Source organism: Thunnus maccoyii, chromosome 20 (genome assembly GCF_910596095.1).
Source record: "Thunnus maccoyii chromosome 20, fThuMac1.1, whole genome shotgun sequence".
Taxonomy (NCBI): domain Eukaryota; kingdom Metazoa; phylum Chordata; class Actinopteri; order Scombriformes; family Scombridae; genus Thunnus; species Thunnus maccoyii.
In genome coordinates this window covers 27,194,130-27,220,311 of record NC_056552.1, presented here as the reverse complement: position 1 = coordinate 27,220,311, position 26,182 = coordinate 27,194,130, and the positions used below count along the sequence as shown (strand labels likewise).

The following is a 26,182-nucleotide window of genomic DNA, read 5'->3' as shown; positions in this document are numbered from 1 at the left end:
CATCCACCTGCTACATGACACACATTTCCTAATTTGGACATCACTCCTAGAGTTGGGGGTGTTCGCCAGAGATAAAGCTGAGCTACTGACACACGCAAAGTGCTCCCAGGGAACTCTCCATAACCGGTTGTTCCCCCTCTCCTTTCCACAAACTTAGGTTGTAAAAAATAGGCAATAAATGAAAAGTGCAAAGCAATAATCACCTTTGATGTTTTTCCCTACACATTACACCCTGTGCTCTGTGTTATGGGTGTATAGATAGGTAGAGGTCTGTCTACAATGAGGCGATGAGTAAAGTTTTAGCTCAGTAGTCAGCGCAGTTGTCAATGATTTGGGAGACTCCAGTTCGAGACCCGGTGTGGGGACCTCCTTCATAAGGTAGTTAATTCATGAACACTTATTGTAACACTTTAATTTTCTAAAATTAATAGCAATAAAATTTTTTTTTTTTTTAAAAACAGGATTTTTAAACCTCTTTCCACTTTTATTCTAATACAAATACAAATACAAATAATTTTGCTGCCTCAACAAATACAGATACATATACAAATACTAGGCCCTCTGCACATCCCTATTACCTACACAATCAGAGGAGGAATGGTTTTTGAAATATAGACAATGGGAGTATGAATATGGAGAGAGAGCTAGTAAATTACTATTTTACTAATTACTATATCAGTAAAAGAAACTCTCACAAATGAGAAGTTGTAAAGTACCGATCTGATGGGTTACCCATTGAATTCTACAGAATACAGAATTTTACAGAAATTGGCCCCTATCCTAAGTGAGGTGTTTACAGATACATTTGAGAAGAAGTCATTACTGCCAACTATGACGGAAGCTATAATTTCATTTCTACATAAAACAGGCAGAGGATCCTCCTCTGACGTGCTAATCAGACCTGTAAGTTTGGTCTCAAGCAACTATAAGATTCTAACAAAGGTCCTTGCAGTTAGTTTTAATAAGGCCATGAACTCTATAATACATCTTAATTTAACAGGATTTATCTTGGGGCTTTTTGGTATTTTGTACAAATTATTTAACATTCTCTATATGTCTGGATCATTGTCTCTGGAGGTGAATCTCTCTCGATGCCCACAAAGCATTTGACCAAATAATATATAACTATTTGTTCACAGCTGTAAATAAATTTGGCTTTGGCTTGACTTTTTGTTCTTAGATTGAGATCCTATATGCGTCACCAAAGGTCTGTATTAGAACAAACAAAATTGTCTCTAATCATTTTGCCCTGTGCCGTGGTACCAGACAGGGGTGTCATTTGTCCCCACTTCTTTTTGACATGGGTATTAACAATACCTGTTTTTATCACAAAATCTTTTTTTTAAAGAACTGGACAACTGCATTTCGTTTCATTTCATTCTTTTATCTGGAACAGATCCATCCCAAGGATTCGTAAATCATATCTGGAGAGACAGAAGGTAAAAGGGAGATTGGCATTGCCAAACGTTTTACAATATTATTGGGCTTCCAATATTCACAGGGTGGTTTATTGGGTATCACAATTTTACCATGGTATTGGACCAGTATGGGCTGAGATGGCACAGGCTTTGTGTTGTCTGGTGTCTTTAACATCTATGCTCTGCACTGCCCTACCTCTGAGCAAGAAAAACCTGACAAAACCCATTTTGAAAATATGGCCTCAGTTTAGGTCCCACTTCAAGTTTAAACAGGCACTGCCTTTACTGCCTATTACAGCCAATGCCCTATTCCCACCTTCTCTCCTAGACTCTGCCTTCCAACTGTGGTTCAGGAAGGGATTCAGATGTGTATGGGATCTCTATCAAGACAATAATTTCATCCCTTTTGAAAAAATGGCACAACAATATGACATTCTACACTCCCATTTCTACAGGTATCTCCAGGTTTGTAGTTTTGTTAAAATCACTTGCAAGACCACAAGCTGACAACTAACCACTCTGATATACTGTGATGTAATGTCCACTGACCATGTCCTTACATATTTTTTTCCTATTATCATTTTTCACATTCTCTGTCTATGGCAAATTTTTATGAAGGAACACAAGCATGTTTAGTTTATCAGGTTTCAAGCTGGAGTGAAACACTGTCTGAATATTCCCCGAAGAACTGAAAAGTCTTTCTGAAGTGACATTGGTGGCAGGAATACAAAGGACCTTCCGTGCTAGTTTTGCCAACCTTGGAAACTCCATTGCCACCATTGCAGTGGATCTTTATCCACAGGAATGACAAGCATGGATGTGTATGTAGAAACTTCCAGGACTGCTGTTTGTTTCACTGTGTCTGCTGATTGTTTTTTCATTGTTACCATTTTGAGAATACCAGGCAAGGCCTCAGGGCTGGAGATGCTGGTCCCCTCCTCTTCACATTGTCCTCTGACTCCTGTGAAGACTTCTGTGAGAGAGAGTGAGAGCTACCTTCCCTGGCAGAAGACTCCTGTGTGACCTATTGCTCTAGCTGTCTTTTGATTGCTGGGATTGAGTCAGCCTCTTCCATGAAGTTCAACTTGAACTGCGGGTCCATTACACAGGCCATGTTCATCACTGTAGATGAGCCCAGAGGGAAACTGCATTATGACAGGAGCTCACAAAACACAATCAAACAGCAAGCTCAAGAGTAGTAATAAAATAAGAATATAAGATTTTAAAAAACTAATATGGATATCCAGGATATACAAGTCAGAGGATTTCATGATATTCACAGGCTGGAGAATAAGTGCCAACTTGTGGTACCAGCCTACTCACCTGTAGCCAGATCTGAATCTTTATACCACTCTTGTAAGTTCTTGTGGATGGCGCATTTCATGCTCCTCACCAGGCTGCTGTAGTCATCCTCTTCTGTAAGAATGGATTCAGTCTAATGCTGAAGGACAGGTCTCAGGGAGGAGGTTATGATACAGGTCTCTGCAGCCAGGGAATCACTAAAGGTCCTGAGTGACTTCAGCATCTTACATGTGTCCTCAAGAGTAGAAATGTATGCACAAGGTGCCTGGTACTTCTGTCATCCATGAGAGTAGCTGCCACTGCAGTATACTGATCAACAAACCTGCAAACATTATATTAGATTAAGTTAGAAAACTGTTTCTAATTCCTAATTTACACAACAGGCTTGCTGAGCAGCATGCAGGGAATGTTTGTGCGTGTGTCTGAGAGTGAGAAAAAAAAGAAAGAGAGAGAAAGAGAGTGAGGTGTGAGAGAGAAGCAAGCGAGTGTGTAGTGCATGGTAAAAGAAACATTTACTAAATGCTAATAAATAATGCATTTCTTGATTTATCTATGTTGTTTTCTTACATTAATGTGCTCAGTGCCTTTAAAACTGCGTAGACCTATGTTGACACTGACAGAATAGTTCTATGGACAGGATATTATCATGTCCAAAAAATTCTAACTTACCTGGAAATCATGTCATATGTGGACCCCCATCAAGTCACAACATCTTGGATCAAGGTATGTTGGAGGAGATTTAGTTCTGCTTGCTTTTTTGCCAGCTCCCTCCTTCTCTTCTGTGAATGGTTAAATCTCTGGATGACACTCCTGCAAGCCCTCACAGCTGCATCCACGTGGTCAATCTTCAGGGCTTTCCAAGTATAAGATTTAAATTATGTCCAAAGCAGCTGATCCAGTAATGTCAGTAGTGACACACATGACTGCTGTCTGGTCAATTCCCCTCTCTTATATTAGATTTTCAAATGTCTGTTTAATGTTTTCACTTGTTTGGTCGTCAGGTAAAAAAGCAGTCTCTAGACATGCGGCTTTCATTTCCCATGCTGGTGTGATGAAGTGAGCTGTTAAGCTCACGTAGGGGTGTCTAGTATTGCTGGTCCAGGGATCAGTTGTAGGAGCTGACAATGTCAGCTCTTACTTTTAGGTACATGTTTGGGATTTCTTTATCTGAAAATTGTTGTCTTCTTGGGATTTTGTATTTTGGAGCAACTGTTTCCATCAGTGCTTTAAAGGTTGGCCTCTCTACAGATCTAAAGGACATCATGTCCTTTGCTATGAAGTAGGCCAATGATTTAGTAATGGCTTAATCCTGCCTTGCACTAGCCATGTCTGCTTTTCTTTTCTCCACTGACTTAAATAACAACACAACTAAGACCTTAATCCAACACATGTCTACCAACACATTGTCTTTTTTAGAGAATCCAAAAAATTCCCACAGTGCCAGGATAACTTTTTCGGGTGCGGGTAGAGTGTCTTGCTCTCGTCTTTCATCTCCAACATGATTTTCCGCGGCAGTTGTGGCCTCACAACAGTGGTAGTAGCTAACTAGTTACTGTGTCATCGTCGTCTTCTTTTTTCCGGTTTATGGCAACCAGCGTTAAAGTGCATTATTGCCACCTACTATGTTGGAGTGTAAACCAGAAAGAAATGGAAATGATTTAAGAGGCACTGGGTTATTTACACGATATTATCATATGTGTTGTATTAACATGATATCAGTTTTTCATTTTTTGAATGTCACAGTTATCGTCAATACCGTTATATTTTGACATCCCTACCCAGAACGGTTTGGCAACGCACCACTAAATTGTAGTATAGACGTATGCTAGCCAGCTTAGCCAAGGTAGCCTGGTTACCCTGTAGTGTCGCTGCCTTCAGAATGAAAAACAAGAGACCCATAACACTGACCGAGGACAACACTATTATAAAAATATGCTCCGTTATCTCCTTGGTGAAATGATACTATATCTCGTCTTCCCCCTCCCCTCTCTGTGTCAGTCAGTTTTTCACTCCGTCATTGAGTGAAGCTGTTCAGAGCGACTATTTGATTTCTGACACTGTCAGACAGCACATCCTAAGAACCAGTTCTGAGAGAGAAAAATGTAGTTAAAAAGAACAAAAGTAAAGTAGTGGTTTGGTCCCTCTGACTCAGTACACCAGTAGATTATAAATACTAAAGCATCGGTGTGTAAGCAGCATGTTACTGTTGTAGCTGCTGAAGGTGGAGCTAATTTCAACTTCTTTATATACAGTCAGACCATAAATCATCATAAAACAGCTGTCAGCAGGTGTCCTGACTCCTTGCAAGAAACAGAGAAGTTGTTTTCCTTTTCCACTGCAGCACAACTAAACTGTGTCAGTAAGTAAGTAAGTCATGACCATTTAATGCAGTGATACTCAGCCTTGCCCTACTCAGGAACCACATTGACAAAAAAAATATTTTGCAAAGCCACAATACAAAAATGTCTCTTTCCTCCCTGTAACCATTATGCATTTGAGAATAAGGATTATAGTAATATGTCATTAAGGAATGAAAAGCATGATGTATAGTGCAGTAACTGTAATTTATTATTAGGGTAAATACTATTGTATTTCGTGTGTTTGTTTCTTTATTATTACGGGACATCAGACCTAAATTTGACCCCCTAAACATGCTCAAAAACTCACCAAATTTGGCACGCACATCAGGTCTGGTGAAAAATTTGATAAAATGTAAAAATTATGTAGATTTCCAGTGCAGTGCATCTTTAATGTTAATAACTGCACACTGGCCCAATCAATAAATCAAATCAATAATATACGTGCTCTAATGTTCCTATTTCTTCTATGTCACACGATTCAGTATGTTGTGCAGATTCTCATGGAGAACTTTTGTACCAAGTATCATTTTATTAAAAACAACAGAATTGAAGAAATATCATGTTATAATTACTTTACTGTGGGTAGAATTATATCAAATGTTACATACTGGTGCAGTGTGGCTTTATGTACAACATTCCCAAATTTGGTTGCAATCCAATTTAGCATTGAAAGGTTCTGGCCGGTTAAAGGCATCATCCACACCTTCAAAAGTTTGGCAACCAATTACAAACGGTAAGCGATACCCAGAAATTAACTCATAAGTCTTTATATTTTTGTGAAAAGTGTTTTTTAACAGACACTAAAAAGTCCAAAGTTATGACTTAATACTGTGGTATGTGAATGCTGGTGAATATAGTATCTTGTGGTGAAGGGCATGGTGCTACAATATACATTTTGAACTCAATATTATTTGCATATCGAGGTGAAAAAAATGTAGAAATACACAGCATTCATTTTGATTTGGCATGTTGCGGAGACCCCCCTCCCCACCCCCCTTCAGCTTCTTGACCACTTTTTAGCATTTTTCAAAATTATGCAGTGGGCGGAGTTAAGCTCAGACGTGGGTTCAGTTCCCTCATTTTCATATCAGCAGTTCCGTTCTTTGATGTGTCAAGAATGTTGATGACGTCACACACATCTACATTCTGAATGTTCTTAACTTGAAGAACTCAAGCACATTCTCATTCATTTGGTACCTGATCGCTCAGCTGTCCAAACCCTCTGAACCAACGTATTCATTCATTGCGTTCGACAAACCTGGTTACTAATTGTTTACTTTACTGGTTGATTGTTTTTTTCTCTCTGTGGAAAACTGACATCTCTTAAAAATGGACGCCAATGCTGTCTTTAAACGAGTCCAACAAATGAGACCATCCTCTTTCTCTGAAGAAAGGCGATGCCACTACCAAGCAGAAGTAAGTCACTGTCAAATGTAAAGGTGCACCGTTCAATTTAATGTTACATTTGAGTATAATATGTGTTTCTGTGAGCTGATTGTTTGCTGAATCTGTCTTGCAGAAAATAATGCTCAGGTAGTTCATGCTCCTGAAGCAGCAGGATCAAGTCCCTGATCATTTAACTGTCAGACAGATGAAGACCTGGCTGCTGACAGGAAGGAACTTTGTGGAGGAGTAAGTCAAACTGACCGTTTATATGACTCATACACCGATAGAGAACTGACATATTATATTACAGCTTTTTTACAAACATGTAACAGTTGTAGAAAATAACACAATATTTTTTTATTTTTACATGTTTCAGGAAATGATGATGAACGATGATGGCAGACTCGAGACAAAACATCTCCTCATGGCTGAACTGGTGAGTAAATATAGTGAATCTTCAGACTGTAGTTTGATATGTAAACCTGTGTGTAACACTAGTCTACTATAAACCTTTATTATCTTATGGCTGAAACTAACTGAGTGTTGTTGACAGGCCTGGACAACAGCGAGGAGATTCTGTCTCTGTCAAATGGAGCAGGAGGAGCTGTACGAGGAGAGGCAGCTTTCACAGCTGCTGAACAGGAAGGTCACACTGGAGGGCCTTTAGATGTTTGTTACAGTCTTCCGACCAAAAGCAGAGGAGGCTGTGCGAACATATCTACTGTCACTGTTCAGCAAGCTGCTGAAATATTTTGGTGGATCTTGCATTCCATCCATCTCTTCAGGGGATGCGAAGCCAGGAGAGCTCTTAGAGCTCCAGCAGAGCACTGCACCAGTCATCCAGGAGGTGATAAACACCACTCTGAAGTTCCTCCTGGAGGAACCAGAGTCTGCAGACCAAATTGAAGCAGCCAGCGTTGAGGTTGGGAGACTGCTGAGTGACTCAGCAGCTCCCTGTCTGCCTCAGTATGGACCTCTCTCTGCAGCTCCTCTGCTCGGGGTCTGCACTATAGCAGCAAGATTCATGGTCAAATCCATCTTAAAGGATTTTGACCATCACTCCAAGACCTTCCACATAATGGACTATGATGACAGCTTGTTCTCTGTAAGAGAGAACGTCATCTTTGCAATCCAAGATATGGACAATAGAGTGCAGACTGCCGCATGCAGACCTCAGCCTCAGCTCAGTACGTCGGAAGGGTCACAAGAGGGACTTCTGGAGAAGGAGGCTTCTCCAGAGGTCTTGCTGGATGAGACAACCACTGTGAGGACATCCATGTTAAGATTGGAGGCCAACGTGATTGTTCGCATGGAGCCGGAGCTGGACCAAAAAGAGGGATTTCTGGAGGAGAGGGAGGCTTCTCCACAGGTTTCGTTGGATGACGTGACAACCACATCCTCAAGACTGGAGACCAACGTGATTGTATACATGGAGCTGGAGCTGGAAGTCCTGCAGGAGGAGTTGGAGACTGAGGACTTTGGAGTTAAGAGAAAGATAAAGAAGAAGAAGAGAGTGCATGCCTTTCTTCCGTGGCATTTGGAGGGCAATGTCATGCTGCTTCCATTGTCCCTCTGAAGACTAAATAATAGCAGTCTCTGTGCCAGGGAAGACCAAAAAGCGAGACTTCGGGGGGGAGAGAGGCTTCTCCAGGAGTTGTTGCCACAGAGGACCAAAAGGAGGCACTTCTGGAGGAGAGGGAGGCTTCTTTGGAAGTTTCTGCCACAGAAAACCAAAAAGAGGCACTTATGGAGGAGAGGGAGGCTTCTTCAGAGGTTTCTGCCACAGAAGACCAAAAAGAGGGACCTGGGGGGGAGGGAGGTTTCTCTAGGAGTTGCTGCCACAGAGGACCAAAAAGAGGCACTTCTGGAGGAGAGGGAGGCTTCTTCGGAGGTTTCTGCCACAGACGACCAAAAAGAGGGACTTCTGGGGTGGGGGGGAGGTTTCTCCAGGAGTTGCTGCCATAGAGGACCAAAAAGAGGCACTTCTGGAGGAGAGGGAGGCTTCTTCGGAGGTTTCTGCCACAGAAGACCAAAAAGAGGCCCTTCTGGGGTGGGAGGGAGGTTTCTACAGGAGTTGCAGCCACAGAGGACCAAAAAGAGGCATTTCTGGATGATGGGAGGCTTCTTTGGAGGTTTCTGCCACAGAAGACCAAAAAGAGGCCCTTCTGGGGTGGGAGGGAGGTTTCTACAGGAGTTGCAGCCACAGAGGACCAAAAAGAGGCATTTCTGTAGTGCCTCTTTTTTGCCTCCAACTCCTGGAGAAACCTCCCTCCCACCCCAGAAGGGCCTCTTTTTGGTCTTCTGTGGCAGAAACCTCCGAATAAGCCTCCCTCTCCTCCAGAAGTGCCTCTTTTTGGTCCTCTATGGCAGCAACTCCTGGAGAAACCTCCCTCCCACCCCAGAAGTGCCTCTTTATGGTCTTCTGTGGCAGAAGCCTCCCTCTCCTCCAGAAGTGCCTCTTTTTGGTCCTCTGTGGCAGCAACTCCTGGAGAAACCTCCCTCCCACCCCAGAAGTCCCTCTTTTTGGTCGTCCCAAAGTGCCAAAATGTGCTCTCTAGCGTCACCTATGTAACTAAAATGGCTGCCACGGTCTGTAGGAATGTCGTAGAGAGATTAAACCAAAACTCAATTATTCGTCTCGTCAAGACCTACAAATCATACACCGACACCCTTGAGCTAAATCCAACAGGAAGTCCGCAATTAGCCTTTCAAAATAAGACTTTGCCTCAATTTTGGCCTCCAAACAAACGCTATCTCCTCCGAGGGCGGTAATGGTATCGGCTTCAAACTTTAATAGATGACTTATGACACTGTGCTGAAAAAAAACTTTGTAGTAACTCGAATGGTTTAGATTTTATAAGCCCTGAAAGTTGCAGTGCCACATCACATCAAATGTACCTCTTACAATGTAAAACAATGGAGGAGGCATGGCTTTTGTGTCAAACAGAGGCCTCTGATATCTAAACTATAAGTCTGACCACTTTCAAACCTGTATCAATGGATTCGCCACAAAATTTCCTATTCATAAATATGATTTTTGATGTAAGATTTGGCCAAAATCATGGGATTTATGAGGAGATTTCACAAGAAGAGTACTCTGAAATTCTCCTCTCCAACTGAGAGGGAGAGAGAGAGAATAGGAGGGGGGGGGGGGTGTTGAATGGAGCTCATTTTTGTAGGATACAGCAGAAACATCTATATACATACAGTTCATTATATACAAACTTTGTATGAAGTTTGATGTTATTATCATTTATTTTACAATAATTTTAGGTCTTATATGTATAATTCAGTAGTGGGGACGGGAAAAAATGGAGTGAGAATGACAGTTTAGTGATGAAGTGCTGTAGAAAAATAAAATCAAAACTAAAATTTGTAGCTCTGTACCGCAGTTCTTCCTTTATTAGGGCCCGAGCACCTAGCGGTTCGCTCACACTCTGCATTCAAATATATGAGTATTTTTCTGTGTCCAGCTGCAGTTATTTATTGTCTCTACACACCTGACAGTACAGATTTCAATCAAACTTTGACCAGGTCATGTGGGTTGAAAGTCTTTACTTTTCTAAAAATAGATAATTAATTAAGTTAATTTGTTTTACACACAAACTCATCAAGAGTTTTCAATTTACTAATTGAAATTCAAATAATGGGCCCAAAACTTGCATAATTTTGATGCCACAGGTGTGAGCAAGACAGACATGTCTCACCCTGCAGAAAATCCTCATCCTCACACCATTGAGATTTGATGCTTCGCCATGACAGAGGAAGTTGCTATAACTTTATTGTAAATGCTCCAGTCTGCACCAAACTTTAGATGTTTGATAAGACTCCCGGCCTGAACACGTCTACATGACAATATTCCATCAGTGATGCAAACTGGCTGAATAGCGCCTGAGTCTGAAGACATCTACATGCCTGTGACAGAAGCCCTTCGGTTGCGCTGCAGCCCGACGTGCGCGGAGGCATGAGGGCCCGTTCAACGCTGCTTGCAGCTTTAATTATTATCATTGCAACCACGCATATCATTACTGGTAGTGTTCCAAAAGTATCAATAAACAATCATTGCTAAATGATTTCCAAGTGCTGATTACAAAGTCCATAACAGCATAACACACAGCACACTGCTGATCATCACAGTCCATAACAGTGTAACACACAGCACATTGCTGATAATAAAAGTCCATAACAGCAGGTAGTCTGCCTCTTTTTTCTGTGATGTTCCCCTTTCTCTCTCCTGTCTACAGTGGACTTTCAGTTCCACTGTAGCCTACATTAGTATTTCAGACTAGAAGGGGGTGTCAGAAGCAACATTGAACTTACTTCACTCTCCTTCTGCCGCATAAGGGATTTGTAGTCAGGCTCTTCACCGGAAACGGCTGCAGATTCAATCTGTTTCGGTTGCGACATTTTATTTTTTGAGAGCACAGATAATGCTGCTTCTCACTGGTATGTGGACAGAAACATTGAGATGATGTGTCTTGCAAGTCTGGATATGTTTGGAAGATGCCCCACCGATTTCCAAAAGTCCACGACATCTTTAATCCGAAACTGACGCTGAAGTTCCTCCAAGCCCTTTAACTCCACAAACTCCATTTGAAGCTGCACAAGTCCAGGCTGATCTCTTATTTGCTTACTTTCATCAACCTCAATCAGGAATGGGTTTTTCACAAATAGAAAAACATTGCCTTGATCCTTGAAGTCGCAGAATCTTGATTTGCAGTTTTGCTTGAGCTCAGTTAGAAGATCAAAGAATTGTGACTGACAGGACGGGACAGCATCTGCATGCAGCATCACTTTCTGCATGGTGGGGAAGAAGCGGTAATCAGAACCACGGACACCTTGTTTAAGTACATCGAATTTGTCAGAAAATCCTCTGACACCTGTGTAGAGACATTTTCTTGACATTGAGTTCATTCAAGTGGTGTGTAATGTCACACAGGAAAGCAGCAGAAAGCACCCACTCCTTGTCATCCAAAATGGAAATCAGGAAGTCTCCCCTTGCCCGACAATAAAGGCTTTCAGTGGTTCAAGCAGGTCCATAAAATGTGCAAGCATATGTCCTTTAGATAGCCATCTAATCTCTGTGTGTAACACCAAATCCCCACAGTGAGTGTTAAAGTCTTCACATAGCAATTTAAAGTTCAAGTGGTTTCTTGCACGGGCCCTGATGTAATTAACCACTTCGATTTCATTTGGCATCACATCATTCAGACACTTGAACTATGCAAATCAGGCTTGTTGATGCACAATACAATGGTATGAAAAAATGTCCTCAGCAGCTCCTTCATTTTTCAGTGCCTCTTTCAGCAAAGCCATGGCCCTGTTTCTCTTACCAAGCATCGCCGGTGCACCATCCATTGTGAATTCTGTGATTTTTTCTTGTCCAATGTTAAACTTTGCCAATGTTTCCAGTACAGTGTTTTTTATCTCCATGTCTGTTGTTCCATTTTCCAGTGGAACCATGTCAAGCAGTTCTCTTGTAATGTCAGACTGACTGTTGATTCCTCACGCCTGGGACACACTGGATGCATGAACCTCAGCAGTGCGGGTGTGTCGCTGAACTACTGCATCTCTCATGCTTGCAACGTCCACACAGGAAGCGTGTCTGCTGCGGTGCTTCTGCAGCCACTATCTTTCTATCACTTTCCCTGTCTATATCTGCTGAGAACCACACGCGTCACGCGGAGAAAATAGGCGAGACCTCGAATCTCTAGATGACGCGACACAGCAGCTGTGTGGCTGCTCTAACCTGTTAACATGGGCGCCGAAATGAAAAGCAAGAGGTTCCGTGATGCACACGCACTGCTCACGCATCCAGTGTGTCCCAGGCATCAGACAAAAATGAGTAATTGTGGCATGTTGTTGTATCCAGGCTTTCATCCATGCTGACAAACTCAGATGATAGTTTGTTATTTTATATGTTCAGTGTTCTCTGAAATGTCTGATGCCCTGTTAGCCACAGTAGAATCCGACAGTTTAAGTTTTTTACCTCTTGTTCTAGGTCTTTTTTACTCAGGAAACAACGTTGAACAGGTAAGCAGTATGCAGTCCTTCACCATTTGTCCATCAGTATACGGCTTCATCTTTTTCATCAGTTCATGTGTGATTTTGTGGGATGCCTCTGTTGCTCTTTCACTAGTAATAGTGTGGAAGAAGTTTTTCTGAGCAGCTCGATTCTGTTTGAGCCTCACCAGTTTTTCAGTCCTTAGCTCTCCACCTTTTGGAAAGTTGGTACTGAACCTTGGTGTTTTGTTTTGTGATGGCGCTGCAAATTGGACATTTTAAATTGTGAAATGACATTATCTCAAAGCAGAGCAATCCGCTGAACACAAAGAAAAAGTCGAGTTCCCAGTCCTCAAATGTTTGATATTCCTCTTTATATTTGTGCTTCTTATGTTCTTTTAGCTTCATGCTATGCTAGTTTTCCCAGCGTGATTGAGTTTGCACTTGTCTCATGCACCTGCAAACAGAGTGTGAGACCTGAGAGAAGTTATGATTGGTAGTTCAGAAAGTTGAGGGGTGGGAGCATAATAGATTGATGTGACTTGAGAATGAAATGTTGATGGATTCTACTGACAATGTTTTTTTTGGGGTTTTTTTTTGTTAAGTTTAATAATATGTATAAAGAGAACTGAATATAGTGTTGGAGGCTGGGCCAAAAAAGCCACTTCCTGCTGTAAAGAAATACCCAGATGAAAACACACTGCACACACACGGAACATGCTCACCAGAGGTTCTGCAGTCTGAGTCAGCTAACTTTTGGTTTACCCTCTAGCTAACTTGAATGGCATAAAACAATTCAACCGTGTGGGTCCTCTAGACCTTCGAAATGTCTGATCAAATTCTGATAGCGAAACAAGTCATTTCACCTGGACGGTGACGCTCAAAAAAATGTATCCACTGATTTACAGGTGTCTCTTTCACAACGTAAGTAAATGGGAAAAAGTCTTTTTGGGCCAATGTGCATCACATGACATTGTAATTACACAGTTTGGTCACTATGTCAAATTTACTTCAAAGCCCAGCGCTGCTCCTGTATCCAGTTCTCTTTAATCCATGGTTCAGACTCAGTCAAAACAATGCAGCTTAGCTGGCTACGTTTATCCAGTCAGCCAGTCGCATGTGTAAAATAGCAGCTGTTGATGAGAGAGGATTTGATTGCTGGAAGTCAAAGATGTTGTATTTAAGTTTATGTTCTGCTTGCTCAACAGTTGTTTGATAAATTGCTCGTACCACCTGCTACCAGGCAGTTGTAGCCCACTCACTCACTGTGAATTCTCCGGAGAATTCACTGCTGTATTCACATATGGACTCAATCAGACATTACATGCACTTTGTGCAACCTGGCAGGGTAAAGTGCATCTAATGTCCGGTCTGACTGATTCGGACATTTGCGTCTACACATACAGGTCCTCTGGGTAATATCCGGAAAATTGCAGGGTTGCAGTGCATGTGTGAAAGGGGCTTATGTGTATTTTGTGTGTGTGTGTGTGTGCACGCAAAGAGGTTGACAAGGAGAGAAAGGCAAATATACTGTAGGCTCCAGGAACTGTGATGAAATGTAAAACACACATGGAACAAATAACTGGAAAAAAATAAAGAACAATACAGGCGAGAGAGAGATTGCATTTTCAGAGAGAAGAGCCTTTTTAGACACCAACTCAGGATACAGCATGAGGAAAGAAAAGATATTTTTCCTCAAATGACACCAATACCCACAATGCTATCACGTCTATTGATCAGCAGAGGTATGAAACACTAGATGAAGGTTGATATCAGCTGTATTCTATCAAGTTACATGCTGTTAGACAACTCTAACACACTGCCTGTCCTCTCTCTTTTCATCAGTCCTCTGTCTTGCAGGGCTGACTTTGGTATTATGTGCTTGTTTTCTTGGTACTCCTCATGTTGTGGCTGAGATATGATGTGTGTGTTTGAATGTGTGTTTGATGTATGCCTGCAATTTGTGTTTGTGTGTGTGTCAAATGAACCTTGCCCATTTAAATGCTAATTTACCACTGTATCATAGACATGGACAGTGGCAAGGCTACCTCCAACATCCAGGGAAAGGGCCTCATCATTTTCAGAGTGGTTATGTGGATACATTTGAGTTGGGAGGTTGAGTGTAGTATCTCCCACTGGGTGTAGGATAGCCCCTCTGTTGGATTTTAGCCCCGTGTCAGTAAACTGCAGCGACAGCCACTCAGCTATAGCAGCAAACAAACATCACAGAATTCTAATGGTGCTGAGAGGTGAGATAGTCAAGTCAGTTTTATTTATATAGCGCCAAATCACAACATAAGTTATCTCAGGGCACTTTTCATATAGAGCAGGTCTTTAATTTACAGACCCAACATTCCCCCCATGAGCAAGCACTTGGTGACAGCAGAAAGGAAAATTCCCCTTTTAACGGGAAGAAACTTGAGCAGAACTGGGCTCTGGGTGGGCAGCCATCTGCCTTGATTTGTTGGGTTGAGAGAGAAAGAGGGAGGGGGAGAGAGGAGAGAGATAGGATGAAGAAATGATGGACATGGAAGATCTAATGACAGAGAAAGCGTGATCTTTTAGTCTGGTGTGGAGACTTTCTGTTATCTAAGACTTAAGGCCTTTACACACTGGGGGCTTCTTTTTCGTGCAGCCTGGTGAGGGTAATTTGTCCGGTCACTGTCCTCTCAGCTCCCTAGGAGCTGCTGCTGACAGACAGCTGCTTCTGAACACAAGTCGGAGATCATTATCATCATTACTGGATGATGTTGACATCCAGTGATTATGATCTTGTCCTACTCCTCCTCACTCGACAAGAGGAGAGCATTATATCCGTTCAATCCACACTGACTCCGACCTGTGTCAAACTGCCTTCACCAGGCTGACTGATAGCTGAATTAGCTGTCAAAAATTCTTTCACAAATTCGTGTTTATGTTGTAAATTTGTATTGCTGCCAGTGTGAACAGTTATGATACAAGTATATCGTATTTTTGTGTTGTTTATTTGTCTTGCCCCAGTGTGAAAAGGCCTTTAGCTTTGGTTTTCTAAATTCAATTTGTCTTTATTTTGGCTACTGATCTATTACAGTCTTAGGTCCTGATCAAGACTAGTGAGGTACAGTATGTTTTTAAGCCATTAATCCACAGTCCACCACCTGCTCTCATACTTTTGCCTTCAGAGTAACAGGAGCTGACAGGAACTATACAGCAAGTAGACCATGCCCTATCCCACAAATGTCCTTTGGGAACTATATTAGTGATGTCATTGTATTCCCAGATCCCAGCAAATACTTGTACTTCGAGTACAGTGACATCTGTAAACAGTTTTCTTTTAAATGAGACATATCATGCACATTTCCAGGTCTATATTTACATTCTGGGATGCTACTGGAATATCTTTGCATGATTTACAGTTAAAAAAAAACCTCCTTCTATTTATTTTAAACTGGCCCTTTATGCAGCACCTCAGTTCAGCCTCTGTCTGTAGCCATTTTAGTTCCTGTTTCTTTAAGGCCTTCCTCGCGATGAGCTGACTCTGTCCTGATTTGTCAGCTTCTGGAAGTAGCCCCTCAGCAGACTTCCACATACCTGGCAACATTTAGGTTTCAAAATTCGGGAGGCTTTTTCAGGGGTGGAGGTTTGAAGTGAAAAGTAACATTTTACTTGAGTTGACAATACACTTGTTAGGCTACTCTAAGTGCAACAAAACAGTACTGAGTAGAAAGCTAATAAGTACTTTATCAAACCAACTGTTCAACAAGCATAAACACAGATGGGCGATGTTCAACTGCTTTGGTCACAGTGGCCCATCCACCACCAGTATGTTTTACACAACCAAAGTGCATCACAACGAAAGTTGTCTTTATGTAGCCTAACTGTTTATCTGCTTGGCCAATTCTTGTAAATTTAGCTACTGTCTGAGACAAACCAGTACCTCCTCTCTCGACCGGCAGTATCTGCAGGTAGTGAGTCACATCAGCAGGGGACGGGACAGGATGAAAGACTGCCTGTGCAGAGAGCAGCTGTGCACACAAGCTGCCCAGTGCCAGAAACAGGTTGTGATAATGAAAAGGAAAAACTATGAAATCGTGAGATTAACGGGAGTAATTGCCCATCGGGAGCACAGTGGGAGAAGGGGTTAAAAATAGGGAGGATCTCGCGAAAATTGGGATTGGCAGATATGCTTCCAGAGGTTCCAGAGGCTACGTTGAGAAACAGTAATAATTGTTGGATTTCAGTTCTTCCACTTCCACTCTTCTTTGTCGTTCTTTACTCAAAATGTAAACTTCTCAAATACATCCATACATGTCTGAGCCAGAATTCAATCCAAAATATGTGTAATGGGTGAGCTCTCTCCTGTGAGTGTTGCCCCATCTGATAATCTTTCCGACTGTACTTCCTGGTTTAGCTGTTCCTCTAAAAGGAGCCGTGTGCGGCTAGGGGGAAGGGTTGCCTCACACTTTCCTGACATCATTATTGCTGTTGAGTGTGATGAACATCAGATTAAGGTACGTGTCTTACCTGTTTTCCCTGACATTTTTGCAGGCACCGTTTGCAGTCAGAGTGGAGCTAGCATTAGCTTTCCCTCATTACATTTGTACAGCACTATGTGAAGAGACCAGACAGTGTGTGTATGCCAGATGATTACACAAGGGCCGTCTGTTTGATCACTGTAACTCGCAGCTCCAGGGTATTGTTAAAAGAATTTCTTCGTAATGATCATTAAACAATAGAGACCGGAAGCCGAAGTATCAAAATTTAACAGAATTTATTTTCTTGTACAAGAAGGAGCGTTTCGCAGTGCAACACACAGGATGAGGTTACAAAGAAAAAGGCTCCTAGTGGAGCACTTATAACAGGGTTTTATACACCTTAAGTGGGCGTTACAGTTCTTTTCTTAATCTATCAAATACAGACTTATAGATAACGTCATGTCTGTTTTCAGTTCTTCTGTCCAGGAGCCATCTTGCCCAACTGACCCCTAGATGACATGTCTCACCCTGTCTCCAACAAATTTTAATTTCTACATCTTCTTCTTTACAAATATAATACTGAACTTCCTTTAACCCTAGCTGATGAGTCTGCTGATGTTGCAGAGTTGCAGTACAGGACAGGAACAATTCATCATGATCTATGTAAAACAGTAACACACATACACAGTGTAATCATAATTTTTATAACAGCTATGGCATTCTTTGATGTTTCTGATCATAGTTGTTCTCATATTTGGGTAATAATGTACACCTCTTGTAATAGGAACGAGGAACATGGTGTTGGCTTCCCATATGACCTAGTTTTTCTGTACTTGGCAAAGGTAATGCAGTACAGCTGCCTAGTTGGTGTTTCCTTACTGTTGTAAATATTAAGTTTTTAATATTGTGTTCTTTTGTCTTATTAGGAGGAGCTCCTGCACCATACTCCTTCCCATTCCCTTGAATGAGAAAATGTGTTCAGACTTTTGACTGGTACTGTACATGTTTCACCTGGAATAGTCCTCCACTGTCCAACACTTCATGAAAGTCACCTCCTGACATAACTGCATTTTATATACATTATACAATGTAGCACTACATTTCACCAGAAAATCAATTGAACAATTTACCTAAAACTGATACCTTTAAGACTGCACTGTGATTGTCACTTTATTAAGACATCAGACTCATCAGCTCATTAAAATCACAGAACTTGAGGTTTGAAATTACACTCTTTCTAATTGTAATGTCAATATAAAATGATTGAATTTAGCCCTATTTGAAGATGTAGTAATCAGTGAAGTGGTGCAGGAGTGAAGTGTCTCACCCTGTCTCACTGACCTGCATTTGTCTCTCGAGGACTATAGATACATTGATGCATACGAAGTGGGATGGAATAATATAAAGTAAATTATGCATATTATTAAACAACACATTCACAGTCTTATTTTGTGTTCCATACTGGCTAAACTATATTTGTTTTTGAAAAGTATGGTATGAGTTCATACTGGAGGTCATCTGCAGTAAAGGCAAAATGTTGGCAGATATGCTCCATTAACTTCACAATACAGTAGATAAACTGCTGCATTTATCCTTTCAGCTTGTCTCTGTGCCTGTGGCCTGGATCTGAGGGCTGCTCTGCTGCCTTGTCTCCCCACACAAAAGAGCACCTGGCCAGGCACGTAATCCTCTCAGACCCTAGAGCCTGGAGCTCTGGGTCTCCACCTGGAGACTGCAGCTAACCGCCAACAACTTCTAGCATCTGGACAGACGTCACTAAGTGCTAATGACACACACAATAACTGGAAAGATTTCAATTGTATAGCTATCCAGGGGTCTAGGCAATGGTGTTATTTTTGAATAGTGCATTAATATATTCTGCACACATTTTCGGTGATGTTCAGGGATTTTTCTGGGGCGTTAACGATGAGGCAGAGAAGAGAAGGTTAGAAAGTGAATAAGTGGTGGGGGGTGTTCAAATCCTTCCAAGAATCTCCCCGAAAGCTACAGAATCTGTGCTGCTGTTTAATACACAAATCAGTTATACTGTGAGCGTACACACACACGAAGACACACACACAAAAACAACTACAGTCTAAAAAGTCTTTCAGACCCCCCTGATGCCTCTAGCCCAGTTTTTCTTGTTTTCCAGTTTCTTGTGTGCCGGCACTACTTTCTGTAAGAGCTGAGAACGGAAACAAGCCTCCAGAGAACCGCTAAGGCACTGAATTCCTATTAACATCACACACAAATTAACTATTACGCAACCAGAGGTTACATCGTAGTTTCCAATGGTAATACATTTCTGATAACAGCGATGTGCTATGCAATTAACATAACACTATAAAGTACAGTATGGCCCTGATCATACTTCCTCTTTATGCTATTATTCCACTCCCTAATAATAAAGTAATTAAACTTATATGTTAGAGATGATGTTAGAGCTGTGATTTTAGTGTTCCAAGCCAATGCTACAGTAACACAAGATACATAAAAAAAGATTTTGTAAATCATGTTCTTATATACTAGCTTCTACTGTAGAATTACACCATTTCTATGGTTGAGAAATGTCATTGTACTGATGGAACCACTTTGAAACTTGAGTTTGAAATGCAAAGCTAAGCAAAAAAACAAGACTGTAGAGATTTGGAGGTGAAACAGCTGAATATTATGATGCACAATCTGAAGAGCAAAATAATTCAGATATAGGTCTGTTTGGTTCACTTGATCCAGACCAAAGAAAAAATAAGTTCCATTGTTGTCTTTTACTTCTGAAACTAACCAAGGAATGTGAATGTGGAAACATTTGGACTGACAAATAACTAATTCATTGGGCAGTTTTAGTGATCTCATCCTACATCATCAGCTGCAGCTCCATCAATACATTCAAAACCAAATTAAAAAATCTACTAAAAACCACTCGGCTCTGTACGCACTGAATCTAAATTTCATCTATGGTCTTTTCATTAACGCAAATCTTTCCTTTAATTTGACAAGTTTACATTATTAATTGCTAGTTGACATTGTGGGTGTATGTGATGTGCTGTTGTATGTAGCTTTATATTTTGTATTTTGTATAATGTGTTCTGCGTGTTTTTTGCTTTGTACTGTTTGTTATTGTGCTGTTATATGTTTAAACGGTAAGAGACTGCAAATGAAAATTAGCTTGAAGCTAAATCTGGTACAGTGCATCATTTATGTACTGTACACTATCCCGATAAATAAAAACAATACATGTACCTATCCATGAAGGGAAATCAAATTCCAGAGACTGACAGCAAAAAGTCATGCAGCGCTTAACTGGTGTCACAAAGACCTCAGGAAGAAATAAATGTTCATGAGCATTGTTCTTATTATTCTTCTCAAGACTTCAACTGGACATCATTTGACATACATGAACACAAACAGGAAGTAACTGTTATTTTAAATGGGGATAGTTACTGTGTGGTTGCTATGTTTTTTTAATACAAAACTGCCACAACACAGGCAACAACACTATCATTCTGTTTTAACTTCCTTCACTTTCTGGGGTCTCAAGGAGAATCGCCACACTCAGAGATGCATATGTGTGTTACCACGGTTACCAAATGATCTTGCATAAATACACATAAGATTGCTTCATTGACAGTTGATGATGATGAGTGTAATTGTAGTTTATAATTTCACATCTACTATCACACAATCCTGTGGTTTGTCTGCTTTGCTGTCACACTACACACAAATTGCATCTGTCCAAATAGAGACTGACTTCAGAACATCCAAAGTAAACACAGTGAACTGCTGTGCAGTGCGTATGGACCTATTATTGGGCATAATTATTAACATAGAAGCACAGTGTGCAGTGTGTGTGTGTGTCTAACACTCACATGCAGTGTGAACTTTGCTGGAATTCCATTCAGTCTTTGTCAGACGAAAAATGTAGAAACACGGATGGAAACAGTGCCTACCTGTTAGAACAGCTGTGGTCTTCTGTGGCTGGGATGTGGACGAAATATGATGGACTTCTGTTAGACTGTCAGCATATCTCTGTCTGCCTGCCTGTCTGATGAACACACACACACACACACAAAGAGAGATGATTCAATGGCTTTCCTTCAACCATTCATTTATCAAGGTCAACAAATAACCATGATCTTTGAAATAACATATTTACACTGGGAGCTGCCAGGATAAACAGCTGTCAGTCACTGAGCAGACACTGGGGAAACTGCGGAGTCAATGCTTTGCTCGAGGGAAGCTTGGCAGCAGCGGATTTCCCTTGAGTGTTAGCTGTAGTCAATGCTTTAACCTTTGCAGAAGTGGCTTTCAATATTCAATGGTGATTACTGTCTGTCAATATAAGGTTAGGTCTTCTGGAAACATATGGCGGGGAAGTACAGAGGATACACACACATTTAATAGCAGAGACAAGACACAAAGGTGACTTTACCCTCCATCTCCATCAATTCATCCAGCAACTTTATACCAGACACTCTTTATCACTGTCTGTCTCTCTTTGTCTCTCTGTCAGTTCAATTCAAAGAGGCTTTATCGGCATGGGAAACAGATGTTTACAATGCCAAAGCAAGTGTGAAATAAAAACAACAAAAAACATGTACTTATTGTAATTTAGCTGTTAGAATTATATATACAGGTAAGTACAGAACACAAATAAGTGAGAACTATATAAACACTGCAACATTTTTTTTTCTTTTAATTGAATGTATTTAAAGATATTTGTTCTGCAGAATGAATGCATTTAATGAATATATTTTTAAATATATTAAATATAAATATATCCCAGCTGTGGCTCAGGAGGTAGAGCGGGTCGTTCACAAATCAGATGGTCAGTGGTTCAATCCCGGCTCCTCCAGTCTGCATGTCGCTTGAGTGCTGCTTGTGTGAATGGATGAGCATAGAAACATTGTGGGGCGCTTTGGATAGGAAGCACTGTATTGCTCCTGATGAGCAGGTTGGCACCTTGCATGGTAGTCTCTGCCATCAGTGTATGAATGTGTGTGTGAATGGGTGAATGTTGGCATGTAATGTAAAGCACTTTGAGTGGTCGGTAGACTAGAAAAGCTCTATATAAATGGAGCCCATTTGCAGTCCGTTTGTATGTATGTAGAGTAAGTATGTATGTGTACAGAGATCAGCACAGTATAAATGGTCAATGCAGGAATACATAGGTGATTGACAGTCTTCATGGTGGTTGTATTCCACTGGACACCCTGTTACGGTCACAACAGCTCACAAATCTTGTTGCCGTGTTTTCACATTGCTGTATTTTGCCCAGCAGATATGGACGTTTTTTGTTTTTGTCAAAGTGTTTTTGGGTGGTGGTAATCGGTGGGTAGTATATGTCTCTGATGTCTTGGTACAGTTGGAAGGTGCAGCTGGGTTTCAACCTCCTGCTGTGAGCAGTGGGTGCAGTCTTTCTTCTCTGGGGAGCCAGGTCTCCCTGTGGTGGCCTCTTTCCATGGTGAGGCTTTGCTCACTGAGACTGTACATGGTCAAGGATTTCCTTAGTTTTAGATCGGTAACATTGGTCAGATAATCTGCCACAGAATATTCTCTGTTTAGAGGCCAAATAGCATTCCTGTTTGCGCTGGTTTTTGGTTTATTCTTTCCAATGTGTCAAATAGTTTTCTTTTTGCTTTCTTATAATTTGGTTTAGTCTAATGGGTGTTCTGTCTTTGGGCTCTGCTTGCTGTGCCACCGCTATATACATGCACATCATGTGCTGTGCGTAGGGCACCAAATGCCAGAGGGGGCACCAAACAGCACCTTAGTGAAGTTGGAAATATATTCACAGATTCAAACTTCCTTGATCAATAACTCATAAGCATTGTTAAAACATAAACAACACCTCTTTCCTACTGCAGTAAGGAAGGCAATGAGCTACAACCTAATTTTCACCAAAACAACCCGTCCTCCAAGCTGGACTAATAAAATTGGTCTCTATGCACAGCCGGCTGTGAGACAAGTGCGCACCTCTAAAAAGTGCAACACCAAAAAGAGATACAAAAAAAATATTCAACAACTTCACTCTTATACATTGTAGTGTCCCCAAAATCACTTCACACATCAATGGTCTCTTGTTGGTTATCCTATTGTTCTGTAGTGTAATGTATAGACTACTGTCTTTGCAAAGGTTGTAAAATTTTGTGACTTTTCCTCTGTTATATGCTACTTCTTGTACTGTTCAGTTTATTTTCTTATATTATATTTTTTTATTTTCTTCTTATTTTTTTTTAATCATTATTAGGGTTTTTTGCCTGTTCTATAATTAGTTCTATAGTGTAATATATACTCTTATTGTATAGTTCTGGTTTCCTTATTTGTAAAATTGATAATGAAAATAATAGACGATTGCACTTCCAAATATTTGTGTAATCAACCCAAAGCAATTACGCTTAGGGCACCCAAATAGCCAGCAGCAGCCCTGTATACTTGTCTGCTAGCTAAGGGGGCTTCTCTTTAGGGTCTCTCTGTTGGGGAGAGCTTTGTTATGGAGCGTGTCAGGGTCACTTTCTTTTAGGTGATTGTAAAATTTAAATGCTCTCTTTTGAACTTTTATAATTAGTGGGTAGCCTATCGTCTGTGTTGTCATCCTGCTGTGCATGCATTATTTGGAGTTTTCCGTTGGACATGGAGAATGGATTAACAGAATTCTGCAGTGTCCCAATTTGGTGTTTGTCCCATTTTGTAAAACTTTGGTTGCCACATCCTGCCTGGACTTTTTGTGTTCTTTGGGGTTTCCTGTATTACACTTCTGTTGAGTCAAGTTCCTCTGGCAATATGGTATTGGTTGTCATGATTTGGGTGGTGCGTTTAGAGGATTGCCTTTGTTGGTTAGCTTAGGGTATTGTGTTTTTGATTTTCTAGTTTCCCTGTGTTTTCTCCTCCTGTTTTCATGTGCTCTTCCTTTCACCTGCCCTGCATTACCCTTGTTAGCCCTGCCCTGCTCTGTGTCTTCCCCACACCTACCCTGTATCATTCTCGCCAGCCCTGCCCTGCTCTCTGTGTTTCCCTCAGCCAATCACTCCCAGCCTGCCCTGGTGTATAGTCCCCTGTTCCCCATTCCCTGATTAGTTTAGTTTGTATTTAAGGTCTGGTTTTGAGTTCAGTCTTTGTCAAGTCGTCTGTGTTTCTGGTTAGTGTTACTGTATCTCAGTGTCTCCAGTGGTTATGGTTAGTGTTCCCTGTTCCTCAGTGTTTCATGTTTATTATTAAATATTCTGCATCTGATCCTGCCTGCTGTCTCCTGCATTTGGGTCCACCCTCTCAACTAACTACCTGACATTGATGTTCCTTTTGATGGCATAGAAAGCCCTTCTTGCCTTGTCTCTCAGGTCCTGGTGTTGATGTTTAGGCCGAGGTAGGTACAATTCTTTGAATGTTCTAAAGCAATGGTATCTATAGAGTATTCATATTTGTGGTTTTGGAGGCTTTCTTTTTTGGGATATCATAACTTTGTCTTGGTTAGATTCACTGTCAAGGCCCAGGTGAAGGTGCTGTTGTAGCCCTTCTTTGGTTGGAGACAGGATCACCAGATCATCTGCAAACAGTTGGCATTTGACTTCTGCATCCCTGTCTGACCCCCTGGCTTTGGGGAAAGTAGTCTGTGTGTTTTGTGCCAATCTTGACAGCACACTTGTGTACACTGAGTTAATGATGTCATAGTTTTTTCCCCCAACACCACTTTCTAACAGTTTATACAGCAGAACCTTGTGCCAAACTGAATCAAAGGCTTTTTTGAAGTGAACAAAGCTGTAGAATGATTTGCTTTTGTTTTCATTTATTTGGTTGTCAACTAGGGTGCTGAGGGTGAAGATATGACCTGTTGTACGATAATTTGGAAAAAGCCAATTTGGGATTTGCTCAGGACATTATTTTCAGTAAGGAGTTGTAGGAGTGTTTTCTTATCATACAGAGAATTTTACAGAGGTTGCTGTTGACATAGATCCCACAGTAGTTATTAGGGTTAACCTGCCAATAGCTGAAGCCAGAGAAGAGTCCCTTCAGCCAGCTGGTCCTGAGGCTCTCTGCAAACAACCCAACATGTCCAAGACAGCCTCAGGACAACAACAGTAATTCAGTCAGACCAAACCAAATTATAAACAATCAAAAAGAAAAATATATTGCATATTGGGAAGAAACAACTAAAACACAGAGTAAATGACAATGTTATCTGGCCCTCAAAAGAGCATTCACACTAGCAAATTACCCATACCTACCTAAATTAAGAAAAGTCTTGATGATGTGCAGACTCAGTGAACACAGCCTAGCCATAGAAAAAGGTTGCCATAGACAAAGCTGGCTACCAGAAGAGGAGAGACTCTGCTCCCAGTGTGACAGAAGACAGGTAGAGACAGAGCTACACTTTCTCACCTCACATCCAAACTACCCAACATTTCCCAAATATAACCAAAATATATTCTGAATTTGAATCTAAAACAGAGATGCTGAAACTCCCCTATTTACTGGGACAAATCCACAAATGTGAAATGATTGCAGCAAAATTCATCTCCTCATGCCATGACTTGAGAACAACCAGTGGAAACTCAGATGAAAATAGAAAATTAATAGTGATCTTTGTGGTTGTTGTTGTTTGTTTGTTTGTTTGCTCATACACCTGCCAAGTACATTGATTTACAATAACTTAATGATTGAATTTTATAATTTATTTATTTTTTTATCAAAACAAGACTCACTGATAACTTAATTGTGATAATAATCACATAAGGGTGACCCACTGAGATCCTCCTAAACGAACCCTTCATTAACAAGGTCCTTGTGCAAGTAGGCACGAATGACACCCATAAGGAGCAGTCTGAACTACTGAAAAGTGACTTTGTGCACCTGTTCTGCTCTCTGAAGAGGTCCATGAGGCACGTTTACGTGTCTGGTCCTATCCCCTCTTGTGGCTGTGGTGTTGGGTGTTTCAGCAGGCTACTGTCTCTGCACACCTGGCTCTCATCAGCCTGCACTGCCCACAGCGTCTTACACTGACAATTTCAATCTCTTCTGGGAACACAGACAGTTGTTTAGAAGCAATGGCATACATCCTAATTGGCTGAGGGCAAAGTTACTATACTGAAACATTTTGTACTGTGCTGCCCACCCAGGTGTTCCTCTCTCAGACAGTCAAAACAACCACTTCCACTACTACTGACATCCCCGGGGTCCTAGCGCCAGTGCTATTGGTTCCTTATGCTTCTCTTCCGTTGCTCATGTGGAGCCAGGAACTTCGAGCAACCTCCCCTATTCCTGACAC

At 41.2% G+C, this 26,182-nt stretch overlaps 1 protein-coding gene and 2 long non-coding RNA genes across 3 annotated transcripts; 2 read left to right on the top strand and 1 right to left on the bottom strand.

The window, feature by feature from the left end:
- Window positions 1–778: 778 nt before the first annotated feature.
- Window positions 779–4,369, bottom strand: LOC121887259. Its single transcript, XR_006092948.1, has 3 exons — window positions 3,390–4,369; window positions 2,742–3,042; window positions 779–2,540 (listed from the first exon to the last, which is right to left on the bottom strand). It is a non-coding gene; the product is annotated as an uncharacterized LOC121887259 (long non-coding RNA).
- A 1,763-nt stretch (window positions 4,370–6,132) lies between these two features.
- LOC121887286 lies at window positions 6,133–8,350 on the top strand. The gene is made up of 4 exons (XM_042398011.1): window positions 6,133–6,496; window positions 6,600–6,712; window positions 6,843–6,902; window positions 7,020–8,350. The coding sequence occupies exon 4, from the start codon at window positions 7,134–7,136 to the stop codon at window positions 8,040–8,042; it is 909 nt and encodes a 302-aa protein (XP_042253945.1). The 5' UTR covers window positions 6,133–6,496; window positions 6,600–6,712; window positions 6,843–6,902; window positions 7,020–7,133; the 3' UTR covers window positions 8,043–8,350.
- A 9,339-nt stretch (window positions 8,351–17,689) lies between these two features.
- LOC121887461 lies at window positions 17,690–19,945 on the top strand. Its single transcript, XR_006092974.1, has 3 exons — window positions 17,690–17,765; window positions 17,850–17,916; window positions 18,524–19,945. It is a non-coding gene; the product is annotated as an uncharacterized LOC121887461 (long non-coding RNA).
- Window positions 19,946–26,182: the final 6,237 nt, after the last annotated feature.

What these genes read in the sequence shown, in the direction of transcription:
- LOC121887286 (XM_042398011.1), top strand. Translation starts at nt 7,134, where the DNA reads ATGTTTGTTACAGTCTTCCGACCAAAAGCAGAGGAGGCTGTGCGAACA.